The 23,256-nt window shown below is 37.9% G+C and overlaps 1 protein-coding gene across 1 annotated transcript in view; it reads right to left on the reverse strand.

Annotated features, from left to right (window-relative positions):
* Nucleotides 1–228: 228 nt before the first annotated feature.
* LOC117400461 (ras-related protein Rab-2A) overlaps nt 229–23,256 on the reverse strand; it is a 42,015-nt gene continuing 18,987 nt past the window's right edge. Inside the window, exons 3-8 of the mRNA XM_034000480.3 lie at nt 19,987–20,054; nt 12,837–12,919; nt 11,817–11,909; nt 11,299–11,410; nt 5,342–5,410; nt 229–2,803 (exon numbers count right to left, since the gene is read on the reverse strand). Coding sequence (XP_033856371.1) covers nt 2,708–2,803; nt 5,342–5,410; nt 11,299–11,410; nt 11,817–11,909; nt 12,837–12,919; nt 19,987–20,054 — 521 coding nt within the window. The 3' untranslated portion in view covers nt 229–2,707. The remainder of the gene's footprint in view (nt 2,804–5,341; nt 5,411–11,298; nt 11,411–11,816; nt 11,910–12,836; nt 12,920–19,986; nt 20,055–23,256) is intronic.

Below are 23,256 nucleotides of genomic sequence, written 5' to 3' on the forward strand. Positions count from 1 at the left end.
ACAGACCCAGATTAGCACTAATCTTGGCTTACTTTGCTAAAATAACATTAGTTAGTTCAAGATTAGTGATAAAACCGGTGTCTGTGAAACCAGCCATTAAACAGCACTGAAGATGAAATGCCCCAAACCATTTGGCCTAGATATTATAAATAAGCCTGCGTGTACTGTATTTCAACAATATAATTATTTAAGCACTATTACTCCAAATCATTAATAAATAAATAAAAATTAAAAGGATGGAGATACAATTTTATTTCAGCAGAAAGTTAAAAACGACATACCTGGATATTTATGCCTATACAAGACCAAAGCTCCTGAAGCAAACATTCATCAGGAAGTACAAAACTCTATTGGGATTTAAAAATGATGTGAAAATGTGTTCACATAACATGAGCAAGTATAAGCACTGCGCTTATTTTATCATTGTTTTACTTTTCCACTAATATATTTGAAACAAATGTTACGTCAAAAAGTCCTTTCCATATGCCTTGTTTCCAGAGACAAAAAAACACAAAACTGTGACAAAAGTCCAGCTGCATTTCAACTTTACCAAACCTAATCAGTTTGGTATGTTGAAACCCATTTATTTTGGTTCCAGATCCATATCTTATACTATTTTGATCCAGTTTTGGTCAGGCGCATGAAAACAAGGCAATAAATAGTATTGCGGGAAGTGTTTCCAGGAGTTCAATGTTTGCAAGACTTCCTTCTAATGCAATTACTTAGAGCAATATAAAATTAACAAGAATTTGAATCTTAACCAACAACACTCACCCCCCAAGAGGATTTCAAATAAATTAGTACTCAATATCAAGAAATATAATCAAGTACGATGTTACAGTGAACAAGGTGTAATTGGTTTAAGGCATCTTGGCTCTTTACCAAGAACAATACCCCTTGATCATTCATAGAAAACAGAACAAAAAATGCATCTTACTACTGAAAATGAAATTGTGACATCACTCCTTTCAATTCTTATTACAGATGTTATCATATCCAAGTGGTCTGGCAATCCTTTGCCTTCAGGCAGCCAAAACAGTTTTGCACTTGGATTAAGGTAGAATTACCAGATAATTTTACTTTCAGCAAATGCAATTTTCAGTGAGGCCAAGGTTGTTTTAAAACAGCTTTAACCAAATGAAATTTATCCTACATACACAAAGTATGTAATATTATCTAAATGCGTACATTATAACAATATAGGTCGGCCATTTCTGAGTTTAAAAGGTATAATCCAGTAACACCAATCATGCTTAAAAACACATTTAAACACTTACATTACTTACTTTTACATCTTAATCTATGTGATGACAATGAAAATGTCTATCGTTTTTTTTTAGTTTTTTTTTTTTTTTACAGATGTCTGGATAACAATCACTACACTGGAGGCAAAAAAAAGACCAGTTTCTCTTGGAAATGTGCTTTTTTCTTCTACAGTATACAAAAAATATACCACCATTTTTTTATTTTCACAGACATCAAAATGATTATGTATCAGTTTACAATCCGTTTAACCACAGGAATTTATTTTTCATTGTTGTAACATTTCATTTTAAGAAGAACCAACACAGGAAATAAAGTTGAGGGTCACAAAGATACTCCAGTTTCGGCTTCTACCACACCCCTTTCAGAATAGACAAGATGTTCACCATATACCTACAAACAGAACAGACTGCCAAGAAGAGAAAATCTTTACACAAGCACTCAAACTTCTAGTTAGAATTGATGTGCACTGAAATGAACTGACATAAAACCAGTGCAAACCAGCACATTTTATCAAAAAAAATTTATGAGAAAATAATAACTTAGCCACTTTATTATGAATTCCTCATTATACTTTTCTCTTTTGCTGTACCACTACAGAGTTACGTTAGCTGATCCATTTCTGAAGAGGAGGTGATCCGTTTCTGGAGAAGAGGTGGTTAAATAGTTCAGATAACACAACATTTGGCATTAAAATAGATAAACAATATTGAGCCAATATCACTATAATGAGCAGTTTTAGGGGTTTACTGGAGAATTAAGGAAAAGGTAAATAGAAGGACTAAAAAGAAAAAAGTCAAACAGGATTAAAATGATGTCAAAGCAGGTTTGGACTATAGCAATACTGTTGCAGTTTAAAGCTCTAATTGTACAGTATAGAATGTAAGCAAATTCAATAAAGAATTCTAACTTGTAGGTATACACCAACACATGTAGTTACAACTATATATACAGAAAGTGAATGATAAATACAGAATTAAAACAGTCCTTCTTTCTTTTCCATCTTCATCAAATGGCTGACAACTCTTAACACACTTATATTAAGCTTCACGTAAGCTTCATAGTTGTTGGGCAATTTACCCACACAAACTGATTAAAATACTAAGATGACTTTGTAGTGTTTAGTACAATTCAGTTTGAAGTCAAGAGGGCACAATACATAAAAAAAAAACAACATTTAACCAAAAAAAAACCACAACAATTAACCTAGAAATTAAATGTAAATAGATATGATTACAATTCTCAAAATCTTGTTTTTAAGTGAATTTTAACCATTTCTGTTGGAGCCCAGACAGACTTCAGTTTTACAGGGATTGTGAAAGACTTGGGCTTCTCTCTTGACAAACAGCCATCTAGTAAATGAGTCGATTTTGCAGGTTGGGCTGGAGTGGGGAGGTTAAGAAAAGGTTAGTAGGCCCAACCAGTCAGATAAAGTTATGGGGCCTCAGCAACAGCCTCCACCTGCCTGTTGTCCTCCCTGGTTGCCTGCAAGTGTTGCATTGGTGGCAGCGTGCTGGGGTCCGATCTTAATTCCATTTGCCTGGAAGTAAATGAAGTGGAATTTAGTTTAAAAAAAAAAAAAAAAAAAGTTTTATAAAAATAAAGTCCGTTCTGAAAAAAACAACATTAAAAAATGAAACATGTAGAACCCATTGTACAGGGTACAATAAAGTAACTTGGCTGGTGATGATGGGCACTGGAAATAGATGGAATCATTAATTGTTATAAATCCCCCTTTCTTTAAATAACAACAAAAAAAAAGATTACAATTACAGAAAGTGAATAGTAATTTTCAATCGTTCATATACAAGAAAAATTACAGGAGGCCAACCCTGATCTCTACAGGCACAAATTAATTTTATATGCCATATGAGTCATAAATAATTTCAGCAATCCCCAACGACATGGCAGCTTGCCAAGAACTCGCACACAGCGCAGCCTTTTCATTCATCAAACACACACATATACCCCAAGTCTTGCTCCCCTGAGTGGATTTCAGCTAAAAAACAGCAGTTTGAGAAAGTAATACAGTAGTTTATGAAATGAAGCTCTTAAGGAAACTCTGTGTCACAGTCAATCTCAGATTTACAGTGTTTGGCAGGGGTTCCAGTAGCCTTGGGGTTTCTGGCATTAGTGCTACATTGACATCAGCTGATGTGGTTTTGACTTTGAGCCTTTTTTTTTTTTTTTTTAAATAAAAACATGCCCAATAGCTCACTGAGTTTCACCTCCCCAAGTTGGTAGAAACCTTTTGAGACATCAGGAAGTAGGCTTGGCATGCTGCCAGTATAGGCTGGTGACTTTTCATAGCACACTGCATTCAAACATCTGGGAGGCTTAACATGTTTAGTATTCTTCTACCTTATCATACTGAAAGACAAACTACTGGGTGGATTACTTATTTATAAATAATAAAAAAATAAATTAATTAATTAATTAAAAGTAAAAGGTCAAACCTGTATTAAGAGACCACTCAAGGGACTGTTTAATAGAGGTATCTTAACACAGGTGGTCTCTTAAAAGAGGGCTCATAACTTATGAATTTTCTATTTGTCTCTGACATGCTTTCCTGTAATTATGTAAGTCTTACACACACTGTAAAAGCCAGAAGATGCAATATGAACAAAAGGAAGTATGTAATTTAATAACATTCATTTAGATAATGCATTTACAAAACAAATTATTTTGTGAAAGTAATGAATGCTTGCCTGTCTCAGGTCATACAAAATGTTTTAAATCCTTTGCAAATGTCAATGGCTGTGTCTGCCTTTCAGGTACGTGTTGATTTATTGCATCCTGAATAAGATCTTTTTTCGAATACCACGCACATTGTTTTCATACTCTAAGTATGGCTTGAATTTTTCAGCGTTTACTTTTCTTTTAACGGTTTGCCTTTAAGTCTTAAGCCGCCACATCCTAATTATAAGAACATGCTGTTAAATTAGTGGGAAAGAACACCACAACACAAAACAGACACATTGGAAGCTACTTAGTTCCCAGGCAAGTGCGAGAACGAAATGCAAGTTAAAGTAGCATCTGGGGGAAGTGATTAATGTCATTGCTTGCTCTTGTGTTCAAATAATGAAGAAGGTGAAACAGAATCAGCAAGCCAATCAGGACATCAAGGTAAAAAGGAAGCGACTTTGTTTAGTAATTAACAGTTTAATTAAGATACTGAATCAGCTCAAAACATGGTCGCGTGAACAAAATAAAACCCCCAAAACTTCAAGCCCTAGTTCTTTCCGTTTCACAATGCTGTATCTGCGTCTTTCTAGTGCCGAATTGTTCAGCAGTTTTTCTGGGACTTGCTGTCTTTACAAGTTTAATAAAACTTTAATTCTGTCATCTAGAGAGGACCTTTTGTGACATTCTCTTCCTTTACAAGACAGCGCTGTTTTATTGATTACGGATAAAAGACTGTAAAATGGTTACCGTATTCCTTTGAATTTAGGACGTACCATTTTAAACCATATTTTTCTTATAACAATAGCCCCGTGTAAGGGTGCTTAATACAGGTTTGAGTCCGTTGCTGGGTAAGAGAATTGTGGTCGCGTTAGACAGGTGGTCGCTTAATACAGTTAAATAAAAGCACAAATATCATTGGGAGGCATTTAAAGTGGTCACTTAGACCAGTTGGTTCCTAAATAAAGGTGGTCGCGTATGTATGTGTGTGTGTGTGTGTATGTATCCATCCTACACAATTCACAGGCTTCCCAAAATATAGATATGAACAAAAGTTAAACACGTCTAACCTTCAGGATATTGACTCTGCTGACCTTGATATTTCTTTTTAAAATGACATAGCTACTGTACATCTACAGAAAGACAGGGGTTCAATCCATTTCCAGTGCTTTCACCCACTGCCAATGACTGGTGACTTAGACATCCAGGCCGAATCCATTAATATTTAAAATATTTACACAATTATTTTAAACATTTATTCACATCAGTAGTATGGTCTTCTCTTAAAGCCTAATAAGGCAAATCCAATTTGATGAATTCATTTGGTTTATGCAATTTAGGAGGCATTGCACCACATTCAGATACTTAAACAGGCAACTATAGTAAGAAATCATACCTCGTTATTAATATCAAAGACACCTTCTTGAATTTTCTCATAAATCTCCTTGGCTGTGTTAATAAATGCCTACAATGGAAAGAGGAAAGATTATTATTAACAAAGATCAAAAGACAGAGCAAACCAGACAGCAAGAACAGGAAAAAGTGTGTAAGCTTTTGAACTACTCCATATTATTGTCAAGACAGACAGTAAGGCATATCCTTGTCTGACCAGTCATGCCAACTTCCTATTGCAAGTTTGTGGTACCACCGCATGAACAGCTACCAAACAGGAACCGAGTTGACAGCTCATCTTGAACGCTTAAAGTCATAGTTTCATCATCTGAGAAATGAGCTTGAGAAATACGTGCAGCTTGGTATGGTAACAGTTGAATCTGGTTAAATATAATGCACTATAGAGTATTAAAAAACAAAATGGTTTTGCATCTTGGAACATACACTTTCTATTTATTAATTAGGATACCATTTGAAAAAAAGTAAGTAAACTAAAAATTATCGTACTGCAATAGACTAGTATTTCTCTGCTTTGCAGGATGACACACAGATATACAATAGCCTCTTCTCCCAAGCTCTTGTGCTTATTCTTACTTACTCCAATGGAAGAAACAGTGCAGTTCATCAAGAAAAATAAATGGGGCTTCTTCTCAGCCCTACCCTGGATGCATTTAACTGCTGAACTTGCCACCAGAGCTTTGTTTCCTAATTAACAGGACTGATATGTTTTCACCTATAAAGGCCTTACAGCTCCCTAGCGTAATCAATCTACTGCAGCTCAATTACTGCACCAAGAACAGTGCGCAGTCAGTGAAGGAGACTTGAACAACTGTGGCAGGTGCAGGAAGATATGAATATGCATACACTCCAAGTGGGAGATCGAAACATCATACAGGGTCAGGAGCATTCACAGCAAACTAATGAGATGAATTAATCACGAAGGGTGTTCAAGGCACTTCTAGAAATGAACACATTTTCAAACAGTTTCAGGTTTTAAGTATGTGAAACTGGCTTTCGGCCAATGCTCAATTGATTCATTCTTCTTTCAGGCTGAAGTGTTAACACACACAAAGAGGGATTCCCTACCAAAGAGCTAGTTAAACCAAGTCAGTTTAACCCAACTGCAGTACATTTCATATTCCTGCAAGGCTGGAAATTTCTCCAGGGAATACTCAGTTGTTCACACATACACCAGATCATTAAACAGCACAGCATTATTGTTTTCAATAAACAAGTACTTAACTGGTATAAGTAACAAACCTGTGCTTTATATTATGGAAAACATCTTAATTATGACCTTAATTATGATCGCACGTAACACACCGAAACTTTAGCATACTCCCAAGCCATTAATCATCTAAAGGGAGGTTACAATTGTGTTATGTGGAACACCTTTAAAACAAGAACAAAACAAACTTACTAGCACACACTTTAGCTTGTAAAACGCTACATTGTGAAGTCAGGTAATGTTGCATCTTGTTAGTGCACTGTGACAGGGCAGATGGATTCCCTGCACTGAAAAGCCCACCTCCCAGCAGCAGGGGGAACATGTGGGACCTGTCCATCCAGCAGGCGCTGGCGACTACAGGATTAACATTCTGTAGGAGTCGGCCTGCTAAGAGGCTGGTGGAGTGGAACGAGGTACACCCGGTTCCAAGCCCTGGTAAAATTGAAAATCGGGTACAGGGCGGTGCCAAGGCGTAGAAAAGATTCAGCCTCTCCACCGGTGGAGTCAGTGTTCCTGGGACTGAGGAGAGAGACAGAGTGTACCAGTGCTGGACAAAAGCCTTAACCTTTGTGTGTGTTTCCTCATCAGACTAAGCAGAGCAGTTTCCTGCCTTTCGGTTGCCAAGGACTGGTCAAACACGCGACTGTGGTATTTAAAAAGGACCAGGACTTATAATTACTCTTGTCTTAGGACCTGTCAATTTGTAAATAGCATGTTTTAAAGGGGCAGTATGTCTGTTTTGTGCACCTTTTCTTTTTGAAACCCGACTCTCCGTGTGTCATTGCAAGGCCTCCCACTGGCACCGAACAGCCACTGCAAATCAGAAACGTAAATACAACTGCTGCTTTATTATTACTATACTCTACGTGTATAAAAATGCACCTTGAACATTACAACTAGTTTTCCTGCAATTATTTAGTTTTGAGAGCATAACCTGCAAACACGTGTGGTACCTGCTTCTTCCCCTGGCTGGAATTCGCATTGCTGTTTGTATCGGCGTTGAAATAGGTAAGTGGATTGTAGTTTATTTGTTATAATCGTTGCTTGCTTAGGTAACCAGCCTGCACTTAAATTAAAAAAAAAAGTAATTAAGTGATCGAAACTGTGTTGGGGTGTGTTGAATTGTGAGGTCGATGCACATTTAGTGTTAAGTATATGGCTCCAGGCCTACAGGATCGTACAACTTGGCAATCAGTGTCTTAGAACACCAGCCATTCTAAGGGCTACAAGTCCAAGGGCAGTCTGAGCTGCGGCAGTCCGAGTGAGGACCTTTTCCAAATCCCTCCCAATGGCTACTAGAGGCCTCATTCCTACCTTAACACCCAACGTCTGGATCCCCTGGACAAAGCAGACTCACTCATTTTCCACTCCCAGAATGAACACTGGTAAGTACCTGCTGCACATACCCTTACTAACTCCTTCTCCCCTTACGCTGCCTGCTACAAACTTGAAAATCTCTTTTTTCAATTGTCGCTCTGAATAACAAATCTCTGCTTCTCAGCAAACTCATAACCGATACCGATCTTGATCTTCTCTGTCTAGCTGAAACCTGGCACTCTGTAAACGACACGCACTCACTGCACCTAGCCACCCCAAAGGGCTATTCCCTCTTTGACAAACCTCGCCTCACTGGCCGAGGCAGGGGCTCTGCTGTTACTGCAAATTCTGTGCTTGCTTCCTCCGTTCTTTCTTTGCCTGCCTTTTCTTCATTTGAGCATCTCACTATCAAGCTCCCTTCTCCCATGTCCCTCACCCTTGCTGTTATCTATCTAGTTTTCAGAATTCCTCTCCCTCGTCTGCACTTCTACTGACAAAATCCTAGTCCTAGGTGACTTCAACATTCATGTTGACTTGCCTTCCTCCCCCCTAGAGACCGACACGATTCTAGACTCTCAATCTGTCAACGTCCCCACTCACACCAGAGGACACACCCTGGATCTGCTCATCACAAGTGGCCTTGATATCTCTAATCTCTCCGTCTCAGATCTCTCTCTGACCATTTCTTAATCACTGCTAATATTAATCTCCCTGCGCCTTCCTCCGCTACTGATACCGTTTCTCCTTCTGTCCCAAGAATCTGCTGAGTCCTCTGAAACTCAGAATGTGTCTCTGCATCCCCTCTAACTGATACTCTCCCGTCCTCAGTTGATGATGCGGTGACCCTCTACAACGCCACCCTTACTCATATCAGACACTGTTGCCCCGCTTACAACCAGAACCATCAAGAAAGATCGAAACTGCCCATGATACACCCTCGAACTTCGATTGCTTAAGTCTGCCTGCCGTAAGCTTGAGCCCAAGTGGATGTTGTCTGAACTAACGGTTCACAGAGAGATCTGGACCGACCATCTCGCGAGCTACAGGCGTGCGCTTGCCGCAGCCAGGGAGAAATATTTCTCTGAAATCATAACTATGGGACACGGTAAACCCAATGTTCTCTAAGACCATTGACCAAATCCTACATCCAGCTACCAACAGATCCATCTCCCGTTCATCCTCCTCTTTCTTTTGGAACAAAATCGACAACATCTATTCTACGCACTCCCACCACAAACCCAGTTTACTACTTGACCACCTTGATGTTCCTCAGGATGCCCCTCCTGCTCTCTCCTCCTTCTCTCCTCTCTCCATTGCTGATGTTTTCGGCTTACTGTTGAAATCAATTACTGCCACATGCCCCCTGGACGACTAACCTTGTCTGTCTCTGTGCTTCTGATCTTGCTCCCTCCATTATGCACACTCTCAACCTGTCCCTGGACTCTGGCATGGTTCCTGCTCCCCTTAAGCTTGTCCGAGTTACCCCGGTACTCAAAAAACCCTCTCTTGACCCGGCTGACTTATCTGATTTCCTTCCCATCTCCAATCTCCCTTCTCTTAAAAGGGCTGTAGCCAGTCAGCTGATGAAACATCTCACAGATAACAATCTGCTTGAATCTCTACAGACTGGTTTCCGGCCACATCACAGTACTGAAACTGCTCTGCTCCAAATTGTGAATGATCTCCTGCTCAATGCTGATGCTGGCAATCCCTCTGTGCTTGTCCTCCTTGACCTAACAGCCGCTTTTGACACCATAGATCATGGCATTCTTCTTGACCGCATTCAAGTATGCTGGAATCTCTGGAACCTGTCTCTCCCGGATGCCCTCTTACCTATCCAGACACATACAATCTGTTTTCTATGCTGGACACAGTGGCGTTGCAAACCCAAGTCACTTGTGGTGTCCTCCAAGGATCTGTTCTTGGGCCCCTTCTCTTCAATATCTACATGCTTCCCTTCGGTCACCTCATCCACCAACACAGCTGTTTCACTCCTATGCTGATAACACCCAGCTCTACTTAAACTCGACCCTGGAAGCCCCTCTGCCGTGGTCCGACTCTCGGTTTGCATTCAAGACACAGCGGCCTGGATGTCTGCTAATTTTCTTCAGCTGAACACTATTAAATATAAACTCCTTCTAGTAGGATCTAAACTCAACTTTAGAATCTAAATATTGCTGCCCTGAATCTCGGAAACTGTCTGCTGCTGCCTTCCCCCACAGTACGAAGCCTTGGTGTACTTCTTGACAGCAACCTCTCTCCTTTGATGCTCACATTTCCTCCGTGGTCAAATCTTCCTTCTACCATCTTCGAAGTCCTTCTCTATCTTTCCCTCCCGGATGTGGAGATACTTTGTCATGCATTTATCTCCTCTCGACTCGACTACTGCAACTCTCTATATGGTGGTCTTCCGGCACGCACCATAAACCGACTGCAGCTAGTTCAAAATGTCACTGCCAGGATCCTTACCAGATGTAAAAAACGTGATCACATCACCCCCCCCCCCCCCCCCCCCCCCGTCCGTCCATCTTGCCCAGCTGCACTGGCTACCTGTAAAGTTCAGTACCTACTCAACCTGCTGACCGGCTATGTCCCTGCCCGTAAGCCGAGGTCCTCTGACTCTGGCCTGTTTGTTATCACTAAGCAAAAGTGCACCACACTTGAAGAACGCTTGTTTAACTTCATGGCTCTGACTCTCAAGACCCACCTGTTCTCTCCTGCTTTCCATGCTCTTTAAGCCTGATACCTGCCATTAGCTGCTGTGTTGCTGCTACTATTTCATGTATTATGCTACTATCACTAGCACTTTCCACTGTATTTAATATATTATGCTTTTTTTTCTATATAGCATGTATTATGCATTTCTCTGTAATAAAATAAATATTAGTAAGCCATGGTTCACCAGATAACACATACATTAAAAAGAGGAAGGCAAGAACTGTTACCACTTAGTTTTAAGACTTGTTACATCACCGACAACAGCGTCAGCATGAGCAGCTTTATTTATTACAGTTCTACTGCCATCTAGTGGGTCAAGCAGCTCATTACAAGATAAAAAATAATATCAAAATGTCAAGTCTGCATTATGTCTTTGATGTTCATTGTGTCAAATTGTCAAGATCTGATTTTCATGTACAATAAAACAGCAGTTCACGTATATAACTCCTCTCTGGACCGAGTGCTGCTCTGAGTTCCTTGTATGTTATTGGAAACTAGAAGGCATCCAAGTAAAATACATGTCCGAAAACAAGGATGTGTTGGTACAATGGAAAAAGACAGTCCTCACAAACTACAGTCACAAAATAGGAGTAGCACACCCACCCCCAACAAAAAGTTATACATGAGCAGAAATCACGTACTGCATATGTAACACACTATATTTGTACTCTCCAGGACATTTTATGAAATGGATTTACCTCTTCTACATTTGAAGCTGTTTTAGCAGAAGTTTCCATAAAGATAAGTCCATGTTCTCTGGCAAATGCCTCTCCTTCTTCCTTCTTCACCTCTCGCCGTGACTCTAAATCACTGAAATAGTTAATAGCATAAATGAGCTAATTAACCAATGTAGGATTTTACAAAAAAACAAGGTAGAAAATGTAATTATTATTATTATTTTTTTTACCCACTAGTTATAAATACCTTATTAGGTACAGAGGTGTATAATACACAATACATGTAAAGGCATCCCCTTGCAGATCATAATCCGTTGTAATCAACCTAATCCCCATAATTGACTGGATTTGACAATAAAATAGAAATATCTGTAGTTTCATTTTAATGCACCAGGTTAAAATAGTCAGGTACACTTTCCAACTCAATCATATGCCTAGCACAGTTTGGTATCAAACAGTTTTTAAAATACAAAGTTAATAAATAAATTACAAAAAAAAAAATAATAAAATAAAAAAAGCAATGTTTTGTCATAAATTACCTCTTGTTTCCAATAAGCATGATTACCATGTTGGAATTGGAATGTTGGCGTGCATCTTCTAACCAGGTTGTCAAGTGGTTGAAAGTGTCCCTTCTATTAGACAATAGTAAATAAACATTACCACATCAAAGTTAGACATTCGAGGATCATAAAAACAAACAAAAACATGTGAGATCCTACCTTCATTGATAGAGGATGAAAAACACCTAGTCAAGTGCACAAGTTATTTATTCATTTAATTACTTAATTCACAAGATATTGTAATGTAAGTGATGCCAGAAAACTAATAAACCTATAAATCCATCACAGTGTTTAAAATAAACCATGAATTGTTGCTGTCATTTCCGGATAAATAGTTTAACCAGTACTTTGTTAAATAGAAGTATATGTGTGGGCAGCAGTGTGGAGTAGTGGTTAGGGCTCTGGACTCTTGACCGGAGGGTTGTGGGTTCAATCCCCAGTGGGGGACACTGCTGTTGTACCCTTGAGCAAGGTACTTTACCTAGATTGCTCCAGTAAAAACCCAACTGTATAAATGGGTAATTGTATGTAAAATAATGTGATATCTGTATAATGTATAATGTGATATCTTGTAACAATTGTAAGTCGCCCTGGATAAGGGCGTCTGCTAAGAAATAAATAAATAATAATAATAATAATAATAATAATAATAATAATAATAATAATAGTGTTATTTAGATCTTGAAGACTTCATTTACATATTTAAAACTAACAGATGTTAGCACGTACTTGAGCATTTTCTAAAGCATCAATCTGAGAAACAAAACTAATTTCTTATTTGCCAGCCCAGAAAATGGCTTAAAGGGTAAGTAGGAGGAAACCATTTTAAAAGGCTGCTGTTTAAAAATGAACTTGGTATACATTTAGTTTCAACCTATTAAAAAAATAAAAAGTAGTCAGTCAGCTAAATTTAGAAACTAAAAAGTACATATTTCTATATTGTATATTTTAACTGTATAAAACCAGTGCCTAAAGCAACATACAAAACACATTTCTTACCTTGTGATATCATAAACCAAGAGAGCCCCAGCTGCACCTCTGTAGTAGGACCTTGTGATGGAACGGAAAGACTCCTGACCAGCCTGGAAGAAAAAAAAAAAAAACAATACGCACCAATTAATGTGCAGAAAGGCACAGACCAAAAAAATAGAATTAAAACAAATAAATAAACTGTTAGCTAAAGTGTGTTTTCCCTACAGATGGTTTGTTAGAATTAAAACAAAAAGTTGTTATCTAACCTTTCAACAAATGCAAATGCATGCTCTTCACCAACACTAAAGAAGGGTTGTAAGGCGTGAGGGCTGCTGTTGTGCGATGCAATTTACTCTCCACAAAAAGACCTCTCAACTCTTCCACGCAATCCTTGACAACCCAATTTACTGAATGGCCTTACAATACATGAATCATTATCACAGCACAGAATGGACTCCTAGCAACTACACTCTGAAGGAGCCTCTGAAAGCAAGCAAATAACCCAGAGCTCCACATTTATTCAATAACCCACTCCCTGGGCAGCCGGTGACATTAGAATAAATAAAGCCCATTCTAAAACGATGAATGACACTTTTATGCCCACCAGCTGCCACAGTAAAGGTTGTTGGAAGGCCAAGGATGCAGATCGGCATGTTACATAATGCCTAGTAGCCATCATTCACTTTTTTTTTTTTTGACAAGTTATAACAAATGAATAAATCTATAAAACAAAACTTAAAATCTGTTTTTAAAACTCCAACAGCCACTGCTTCTGTGACATGCCTTTTTGATAGATATTACTATTGTACTGTAAAACTCACTCAGGAAAGTACAAAAACAGATGTTACATTTGTTTAAAATCCAAAATGCATAATATAGTACTAATATTTTTTGGTTTATTATTGTGGTAAAAGATACCTGTCCTTGCATTCACAAATGTAAAAAAACTGCCACTTGATCACCATAAAATAGTAATGACTTAGAAGATTTCTTGACATGAACTTTGTTAACTTGTAAATGAAATGGCCTGCCAGCTTACCTTGTGCCTGGCTTCAGTACTAAAACAAACAAACAAAAAAAAGCAATCCCTTTGCTGACATTGTATAAACCATTTTTCTTAATGCGTAAAAAATCATCAGCTTTGAAAGCATATTGCTACAGGTAGATGAAAAAGTACCCGGATTGGCCCAAGGAAAAGATGATTTGTGTGAAGCACCAAGGCCAAACCACTTTCTTGAAATCAAAGCTTTCACCTTATAGCTCATATAGGTTCATTTAAAATCAACTTATGTCGCATTGCACTGTCCCTCAATTTTGTTTTTATCTGAGTAGTGGTCAGGAGGATGGATTTATTGTTTTGTGGTGGGGTCCTGACCCAAACACGGACCCTGTTTAATTAATATAGTATTTTTGTTAGCCCCTGAATCCCGTGCTTTGAGCCTTAAGACCAGGGCTCGCTTCCAATATTTTATTCACGTATACCATCTTAACACCAGTCACAGAAGTTATTTTGATGGTTTGAGGTTTTCAAATTTAAAATTACTCTGCGTGTCTCTAAGTAGGTGGTTGTCCGTTTATGACTTTTCCTAAATACATGTAATGACAGCGTTTGAAAGGCAGGATCATGAAAATTAGGAAGTTATAAGCCTGCCAACCTAGAACCGCCAGAGCCGTCATTTTTATTGCCTTTTAAATACATGTTTTTATTTTGAATATAACCTACAATATTCTATATATATATATATATATATATATATATATTTTATTATTATTATTTATTTCTTAGCAGACGCCCATATCCAGGGCGACTTGCAATTGTTACAAGATATCATATTTTTACATACAATTACATTATTTTTTACACATTTTTACATACAATTATCCATTTATATAGTTTTTTTTTTTTTTTTTTTTTACTGGAGCAATCTAGGTAAAGTACCTTGCTCAAGGGTACAGTAGCAGGTGTCCCCCACCTGGGATTGAACCCACGACGAGATTTTATCTTGAAGCTAGGTCACAGCGCTTCAGCAGAAACATTCTGATCAGAAAACTGCAAAGCAGCAGCAGGCTGCTGCAGCTCAACCTGGATTCTGTGCTGCACCAACGTACACACGCAAGAGAAAACATGTGCTACTTTTAGGGCTGTATTAGAAGTTTCGAAGGTTCATTCGCTAGCCAGGAATTCGAAGATTGTTTTAACCCTTTGTGGTCCGACATTGCAATTTTCCCTTTCCAGTCCAATGTCGGACCTTGTCCGACATCATTAGAAAGACGCAAAAAACAGGTCTCTAGTAGTTTTTTCTCCAGAAAAAGCCGAGAAAACCATTCAATGACCGAGTGAGACCGACAGGAGCCGAAAAAAAAAAGGGGAGTATCTCATGACTACAGATAGCCCCGGCACCACATACAGAACACGGACATAAACAAACAAGATAGCTGTTTCTGCATCCAGCGCTCAAAGAATTTCACAGACATTTGCAGAGCTTTTTTTAGATGTTATAGTAATAAAATAATGACTTGGATCGCATTATTGAGGAGTTTGGTGATAAAACGAGTGATCAGGAGATGATTTATCGGTATGCACTACTATGAAGAGGTATGTGAAATACAGCGAACAAGGGGTGGGGCGGGGCTGGAGATGCAGTACTGAGTGTCCTGTTGATATGCATTGCCTTTTAAACCTGTTTTACTGTGAAAATTACAGCGCATCTAAAATAAACTGCGCGTGTGAAAATAAATTGGACCCGACGAGCCTGAGACGTGCTGAATAAATGGACCGCTAAGGGTTAAACCTTCAAAAGGTTGGTCAGACGCCACTCACGCACTTTTTTTTTTTTTTTTTAACAAAAATTGTTTGACAAATGTGTGAATATTATAAATCACATATTAAAATGTCACTCACATGCAAAATTCGATCTTTTTATTTGTATAATGTATATTACTTAAACAAAAATTGTTATTTTAGATTCTATTGATTTTATTATGTATTACTATGCAGGATAGACACTATAAGATTGTTACCTTTATTAAAAATGTGCACGGATGAATCTACCGATTAAATCAGCCCCTAATATACACACACACACACACACACACACACACACACACTTGCAAAAGTATTCAGACCCCTGACCAATTCTCTAATATTACTGGATTACAAATGGTACACTGAAATTTCGTTCTGTTTGATATTTTATTTTAAAACACTGAAACTCAAAATCAATTATTGTAAGGTGACATTGGTTTTATGTTGGGAAATATTTTTAAGAAAAATAAAAAACTGAAATATCTTGCTTGCATAAGTATTCAACCCCCCCACATTAATATTTGGTAGAGCAACCTTTCGCTGCAATAACAGCTTTAAGTCTTTTGGGGCAAGTATGTACCGGCTTTGCACACAGTGTCTGTGTGATTTTGGCCCATTCTTCTTGGCAGATTTGCTCCAGGTTGTTCAGGTTGGTTGGATGACGCTTGTGGACCGCAATTTTCAAATAGTGCCACAGATTCTCAATGGGATTGAGATCAGGACTTTGACTGGGCCACTGTAGGACATTCACCTTTTTGTTCTTGAGCCACTCCAATGTTGCTTTGGCCTTGTGCTTGGGATCATTGTCCTGCTGAAAGGTGAATTTCCTCCCAAGCTTCAGTTTTTTAGCGGACTGAAGCAGGTTCTCTTGCAGTATTTCCCTGTATTTTGCTCCATCCATTCTTCCTTCAATTTCAACAAGATGCCCAGTCCCTGCTGATGAGAAGCATCCCCACAGCATGATGCTGCCACCACCATACTTCACTGTAGGGATGGTGTGTCTTGAGGCATGGGCAGTGTTAGGTTTGCGCCACACATAGCGCTTTGAGTTTTGGCCAAAAAGCTCCATCTTGGTCTCATCTGACCACAAAACCTTTTCCCACATCGCAGCTGGGTCACTCTCATGCTTTCTGGCAAACTCCAGACGTGCTTTCAGATGGTACTTTTTGAGTAACGGCTTCTTTCTTGCCACCCTCCCATACAGGCCAGTGTTATGCAGAGCTCTTGATATAGTTGACTGGTACACCATTACTCCACTCCCAGCCACTGAACTCTGTAGCTCCTTCAAAGTGATTGTTGGCCTCTCTGTGGCTTCTCTCACAAGTCTCCTTGTTTGAGCGCTGAGTTTTGAGGGACGGCCTTTTCTTGGCAGTGCCTGGGTGGTGTGATGCAGCTTCCACTTCCACTTCCTGATTATTGATCCAACTGTGCTCACTGGGATATCCAAACACTTGGATATTAATTTGTACCCTTTCCCTAATCTATGCATTTGTATTACTTTATCTCTAACTTCTGTAGAATGCTCTTTGGTCTTCATTTTCCTTCAGATTCACAGCCTGACTAATGATCCTTCACAGTGGGGTTTTTATCCAGAAAATGTGACAGCAACTTTAATGGTTCACAGGTGGAGGCCAATGGTAAGTAATTGTGTCCTCGTTAGGGCAATTTCTTTCATCGGTGTAAACTGGGAGCTTCCACAGCACAGGGGTTGAATACTTATGCAAGCAAGATATTTCAGTTTTTTATTTTTCTTAAAAATATTTCCCAACATAAAACCAATGTCACCTTACAATAATTGATTTTGAGTTTTAGTGTTTTAAAATAAAATATCAAACAGAACGAAATTTCAAGGAACTGTATATATATCAACCCGCGCCACCTACAGAATGTCATGTCACATACACATTTTAAATAATAAATAAATGTTTTACCTTGGATTGCTTTGCCCCCCCTACTCCCGTTGAGAACCACTGGGTAAATGTGATGGATTAGCTACACAGCCCTTCATATTAGCTGCTCATATATAGTTTACTTTGAGTTGTTGTAATCACACGTTTTTGAAGATTATGATCAATGTGATGGTTTCTTGGTTTCTTCTCACCCAAACTAAGCTGTATTAACAACAGTCAAAGTTGTTATAATAGTGGAAAACACTAGCGGAGGCTTTGAGTAAATAGTTGATGTTCATAACATTGATTATATATATATATATATATATATATATATATATATATATATATATATATATATATATATATACACACACACACTACCGGTCAAAAGTTTTAGAACACCTCAATTTCTGATTCTGTTGTGCCTTTGGGCCTGCCAGACCTCTTCCTGTCAGAGTTTCCTCAAGTTTCCAAGTGCCTTTTGATGGTGTAGGAAACTGTACTCACTGACACCTTGGCTTTCTTTCCAATTTCTCTAAAGGAAAGACCTACACTTTTAAGGGTTATAATGGTCTGTCTGTCTTCCTTTGTTAATTGCCTTTTTCTCGCCATTATGAGAGCAATATACTACTTCCTGCAGTACAATACTGTCCAAATAATGCTTAAGAGGGTGTAGTAACACAGTCTGTTCCAACACTGCTTTTATACAGACAGAGGGTTTGTAAGTAATCAACAAAAGTTGGGACACCTGTAGGAATTGTTAGCATCAACTTTCAAGGCTTAATTTACTTCCATTGCTGCAGAACAGCTGTAAGTTGTTAACCCATTACTTGTTCCCTGAAAAAGGCCTTTTTGTATAACTCTGAAATGTACATTATTTTTCAGTTTTTGGTAACCTAAACTTTTTTTTTTTTTAACCTCTGGCAGTTTACTGCTTACCTTTGTACCATTTCAGGTTATTCACTGGACTTGAACTGCTTAAATTTCAATAAAAACTGGAAAAATGGGGGTGTTCTAAAACTTTTGACCGGTAGTGTGTATAGATTATATATATATATATATACACATATACACACACACACACACACACACAGTGCCTTGCAAAAGTATTCAGACCCCTGACCAATTCTCTGATATTAAATTTGGTTCCTTTTGATATTTTATTTTAAAACACTAAAACTCAAAATCAATGATTGTAAGGTGACATTGGTTTTATGTTGGGAAATATTTATATTGTGTATATATATATATATATATATATATATATAGTAACTCCTAAATGTGTCTAAGACTTTTGCACAGCAGTGTATATATCAGTTTAAATGCAATGGTTAATGCATTTGTTTACGACTGTAAGTCGCCCTGGATAAGGGCGTCTGCTAAGAAATAAATAAATAATACCTACATGTATCAGTACTCATGATTTTCAAGGTGGTTACATTTTACTCACCAAAAATTACATTACAAAGTCTTTAAATTTGTCTTTTTTTAAATGGTTTATAAATACATGGATGATATGTATGTAACCAGCACCACCTTTGACACAAGACAAAGGTGTACCTTTTTATTTTTATTCATTTACAACTACCACAATTGTGCTGTGTTCATTATATATAGTGCTTTACAGGGCACGTTTCATAAAGGGATCACATATTAGTCATGTTCATTTTAAGAGTGCATGAAGCACAATTAAATTGTATATGGAATACCTCCTAGTGGAACTCAAGGGTACAACACAAAGCAAAAATAAGGTTTATTTGAACTCGAGAAAAAAGTTAAGCTGCTTCTATATCCTCGTAACCTCTATCCATTATATTTACATTTAGTGATGTAAGGTTGACATATAGAATAGACAGATGCCTTCATAACACATTAGATTCTAGCTGTGCTAGTATTTCAAGAGTTTCATACAATTGAATAAGTGGTTCTCTTGTTATAGTGATACACTTACATCAACAATACATATTTCCATAAATATTCTCATGTTACTGAAATTCCAAAAATTAACAAATCATTGAAAACGCAGGTCCATAAACAAACATTCTGTTCCAAATTACCAGAAAAACAAAGGTGTAGCTCATGATTTACTGAGATATCTCAGTATAAAAATGCTGGATATTGCAACTCTAACCTTCGTTGTTAAGAGTCTAGATTATATAGGGTCTGGCATGTTTTTCAATTGCAGGAAGTCAAAGTGGAGTACTATGGGTAGGTATGTCTACACATGTTTTACGTCATAATTACATGGAGGTACAGAGAGAATAAATTCTGCATTTTATGAAAAAATCTGATGTCAGAGCGGTCATTAATATACATAGAGCTTACCAATGAATCTTGGAATATATTAACTATGTTTTAGCAATCCCCGACAACCTAAAACCTACTGTTTTATGTAGCATTGGGACTAGAAACTTCACTATATAGCAAGGGTGAAACAAAAATACCTTTAAAATGTAACAAATCGTTAAACTATACTTACAGTATCCCAGATTTGAAGTTTGATCTGTTTTCCATCAATAGTGATCATCCGTGCACCAAATTCAACACCTATTGAATAAAATGTTCAAGTCAAATTTAGTATAGAATTACATTTTATATCTGGGGGGGGGGGGGAAACGGGACACAATTGTATAATTCTTATTTACATATGAAATTGCTCATCCATATGGGCACCCCCAGAAAACATTACAATGGTAAATATAGTTGCACTACGTGTAGAATTAATCAACGTATCCTCTTTGTACATCATTTTCGGTTTCAGTCTTCACATTCTGGCGATTCCCTGTGGCCTCCAACATGTCATTTTTCTGTTAAGCTGGTATAATTCAGTGTAACCCTTTAACTGAGGCTGCCACAATTAAACGTGTAAAAATCCATAAACTAACCTGTTCCTGATATTTTTGTATGGTGTTGCACTCGCACACTAACTCAATAGCATTCCAGTTCATGATTAAACAATCTAGCTTTTTTCTTGCAAAAGAGTTTTTATATATATATATATATATATAAAAATGTAAAAAAGTAGAGCCCAGGGTTTTCAAAATAAGCCGGTGACTGGCACAATCAACCGCCTAAAATTATATTATTTGCGCTGGCTACTTTTATTAGATATTAAGATTTTTGGGTATTCACTCAATTTTTTTGTCCTATTATCACACCAAGAAGATATATTGCATAATAGCTATACATATGCACCAAAAAACTAAAAAAGCGTATTCCTTTTATTATGATATCATAAAAATATGTACCCCTAGGTGCTTGTCATATTGGGGGTTAATGTATAGAGGCTGTACTCATTTAAGAAAAAAAGGCATGATGGGATATAAGCTGAGCCCTTGTCAGCTGATGTATAAACACCAGCAGAATACAGTAACCCCCATTTCATGCAACAGTTGTGATGGTGACCAAATGGTTGCGAGTTCTGTTGGGTAGAAATTCAGTTTAAAATGAACTGTTGCATTCAAGAAATTTAGAACAAGAAAAGCGAAAAACAAAAACATAAAAACACACAAGTTGTGTGTTGTAAAATAAAAGAATAATTTGAATGAAGAGCTGTACTAATGCTACAGAAAGCTCAATAATTAAAGCAGCAAAAAGGTTAGTGTCAAGCTGAAAAAAAGTTATCTATGTGAACTCCAATAAACAAGTGTTATCTTTCGCCAGTCAAATCGTAGGAGGGTCAATTGCAACCAACTTGTAGATTTAGAACAGAGCTGCATACTAAGATGCGGACAACCTAATACAGTACTATCCTAGGATAATCCCCAGCTGTGTAATAACTTAGTACCTATTGCAACGAAAAAAGATGGGAAACAAAGCTTGGGACTAACTGATCCAGTACGGAGCTCAGGATTAAGCTACCAAACAGGAACTGAAGGAGGGGGTGTTCAAAATCTGAGCGACTGCTTCCAGCCAATTGTATTTTAAGGAGCGTTATTTTCTTTCTTTAAAAACAAAAAAAACCAAAAACAAAAAAACAAACAAAAAAAAAAAAACACACAAAACAACAACAAAAAAACCCTAACATTTGAATTATTGTTTTTTAAATTTTTTTTTTTTTTTTTTTTTTTTTAAATTTAGTCGTCGCCAATTTTTAACCCCGTTTTTTCTCCCCAATTTAGCATGCCCAATTATTATCTGTATCCTTGGCTCACCGCTCGTAAACCCCTTGGCCGACTCGGGAAACGGAGGCTGGAACACGCGTCCTCCGAAACGTGCTCCTGCCAAGCCGTCATTTTTCGCACTGCAGATCCACAGTAATGCCACCAGACCTTTAGTGCCGTTGAATAACACAGATCTGGCAGCTCCACTGCAGAACAACAGGCGCCCTATCTGCCACAGGGGTTGCTAATGCGCGCTGAGCCGTGGATCCCCCTGCCGACCTAAGCCCTCCCTACCCGGGCAGCCAATTGTGCACCGCCCCCTAGGAACTCCCGGCTGTGACATAACCTGGATTCGAACCTGCGATCTCCAGGCTATATGGCACATCCTGCACTCCGCGCGGAGTGCCTTTACTGGATGACCACCTTGGGAGCCCCTGTTTTTTTAATTTAAATATGTTAACTAAAGAATTATGTATGGAAATGTATTTACACACTAAAGAAAATACGAAGGCTGAATTTCCTTAAACCAAATTCACGTCTATAATCTAATTTTCCTAAAACACCACCAAAATTAATGAGGCTGCGTTAGAGGACCAAAAAAAAAAAAAAAAAAAAAAACTTACCTTCGTCCTCATTATTTAATTCACATACACCAAAAAAATGCATTTGTTTATAGGACCAACGGTGTAATGTAGACTGTAAAAGGTGTAAATTGAATCAAATGCTAAATGACATATTTCAGGTATAGCCTATAAAAGCTTAATTTCTCAGTACCTCCATACAAAGGCAATCATGGCCAGTAGTCGTGTGCAAAATTATACAATGGAGCAAAGATAGTGTATAAAAGATTTTATTGAAAACTGTGGAGAATGGCCGAAAGGATTCCACAGCAATTTTGCAGCGCACAACTTCATGGAATACACTTGTAAGCAGATTTAACGCTGCCTTCCCGAGAGAGGTGGCCAGGTACGGCAGCAAATTTAAAGAAATCTGTGGAAGTGGCTGAAAGTACAGACACTGGAAAGTTATACTGGAATTATTTTATTATATATTTTTTTATAAAATAGGCCTACGTTAAGATGAATAAGGATGAAACCGGTTTTGTTGCAAACGTTTTGACACGTCCCCTGCCCCTGCAGAAGATTTCAAATCAATTTATATATTTTTGTGGTTATGAATAGTTCAGTTTCATAAAAGTTGGCAATACATTTTGAGATTTTTCATTGCTGTTCCAGTTAGTACCACACCACAAATTTTGGGTATACAGAAATTGCTGGACTAACTAGTAATGTATTTTAGTATCCTCTAGAGGGCAACAGCAGTTACTTTTAGGTTTGTTTCAATTGAGAACATTTGTAGTATGCAGCTGGGGACCATCTGGAGCTGCTTAGTTCGTTGCAATTGGTATTACCTTGCTTACTAGTTTAGTACCGTCCTCCGTACTAACCATGGGATCATCCCATTAGAACGTTCCTTTTAATATGTTGCCGAAATAAAGTTGAGTCAACACTAACAGATTTATTTAGTCTGTTGCATCTTCTTTACCAGCTGCAACTATCCCAGGTAAAATAGATTTGGTTATGTTGTTTACAGTCAGGAGTTTAAGCATGATTTCATTGCGCAGCAGATTCCCTAGTTAGATGATG

This window comes from Acipenser ruthenus, chromosome 4 (genome assembly GCF_902713425.1).
Source record: "Acipenser ruthenus chromosome 4, fAciRut3.2 maternal haplotype, whole genome shotgun sequence".
Taxonomy (NCBI): Eukaryota; Metazoa; Chordata; class Actinopteri; order Acipenseriformes; family Acipenseridae; genus Acipenser; species Acipenser ruthenus.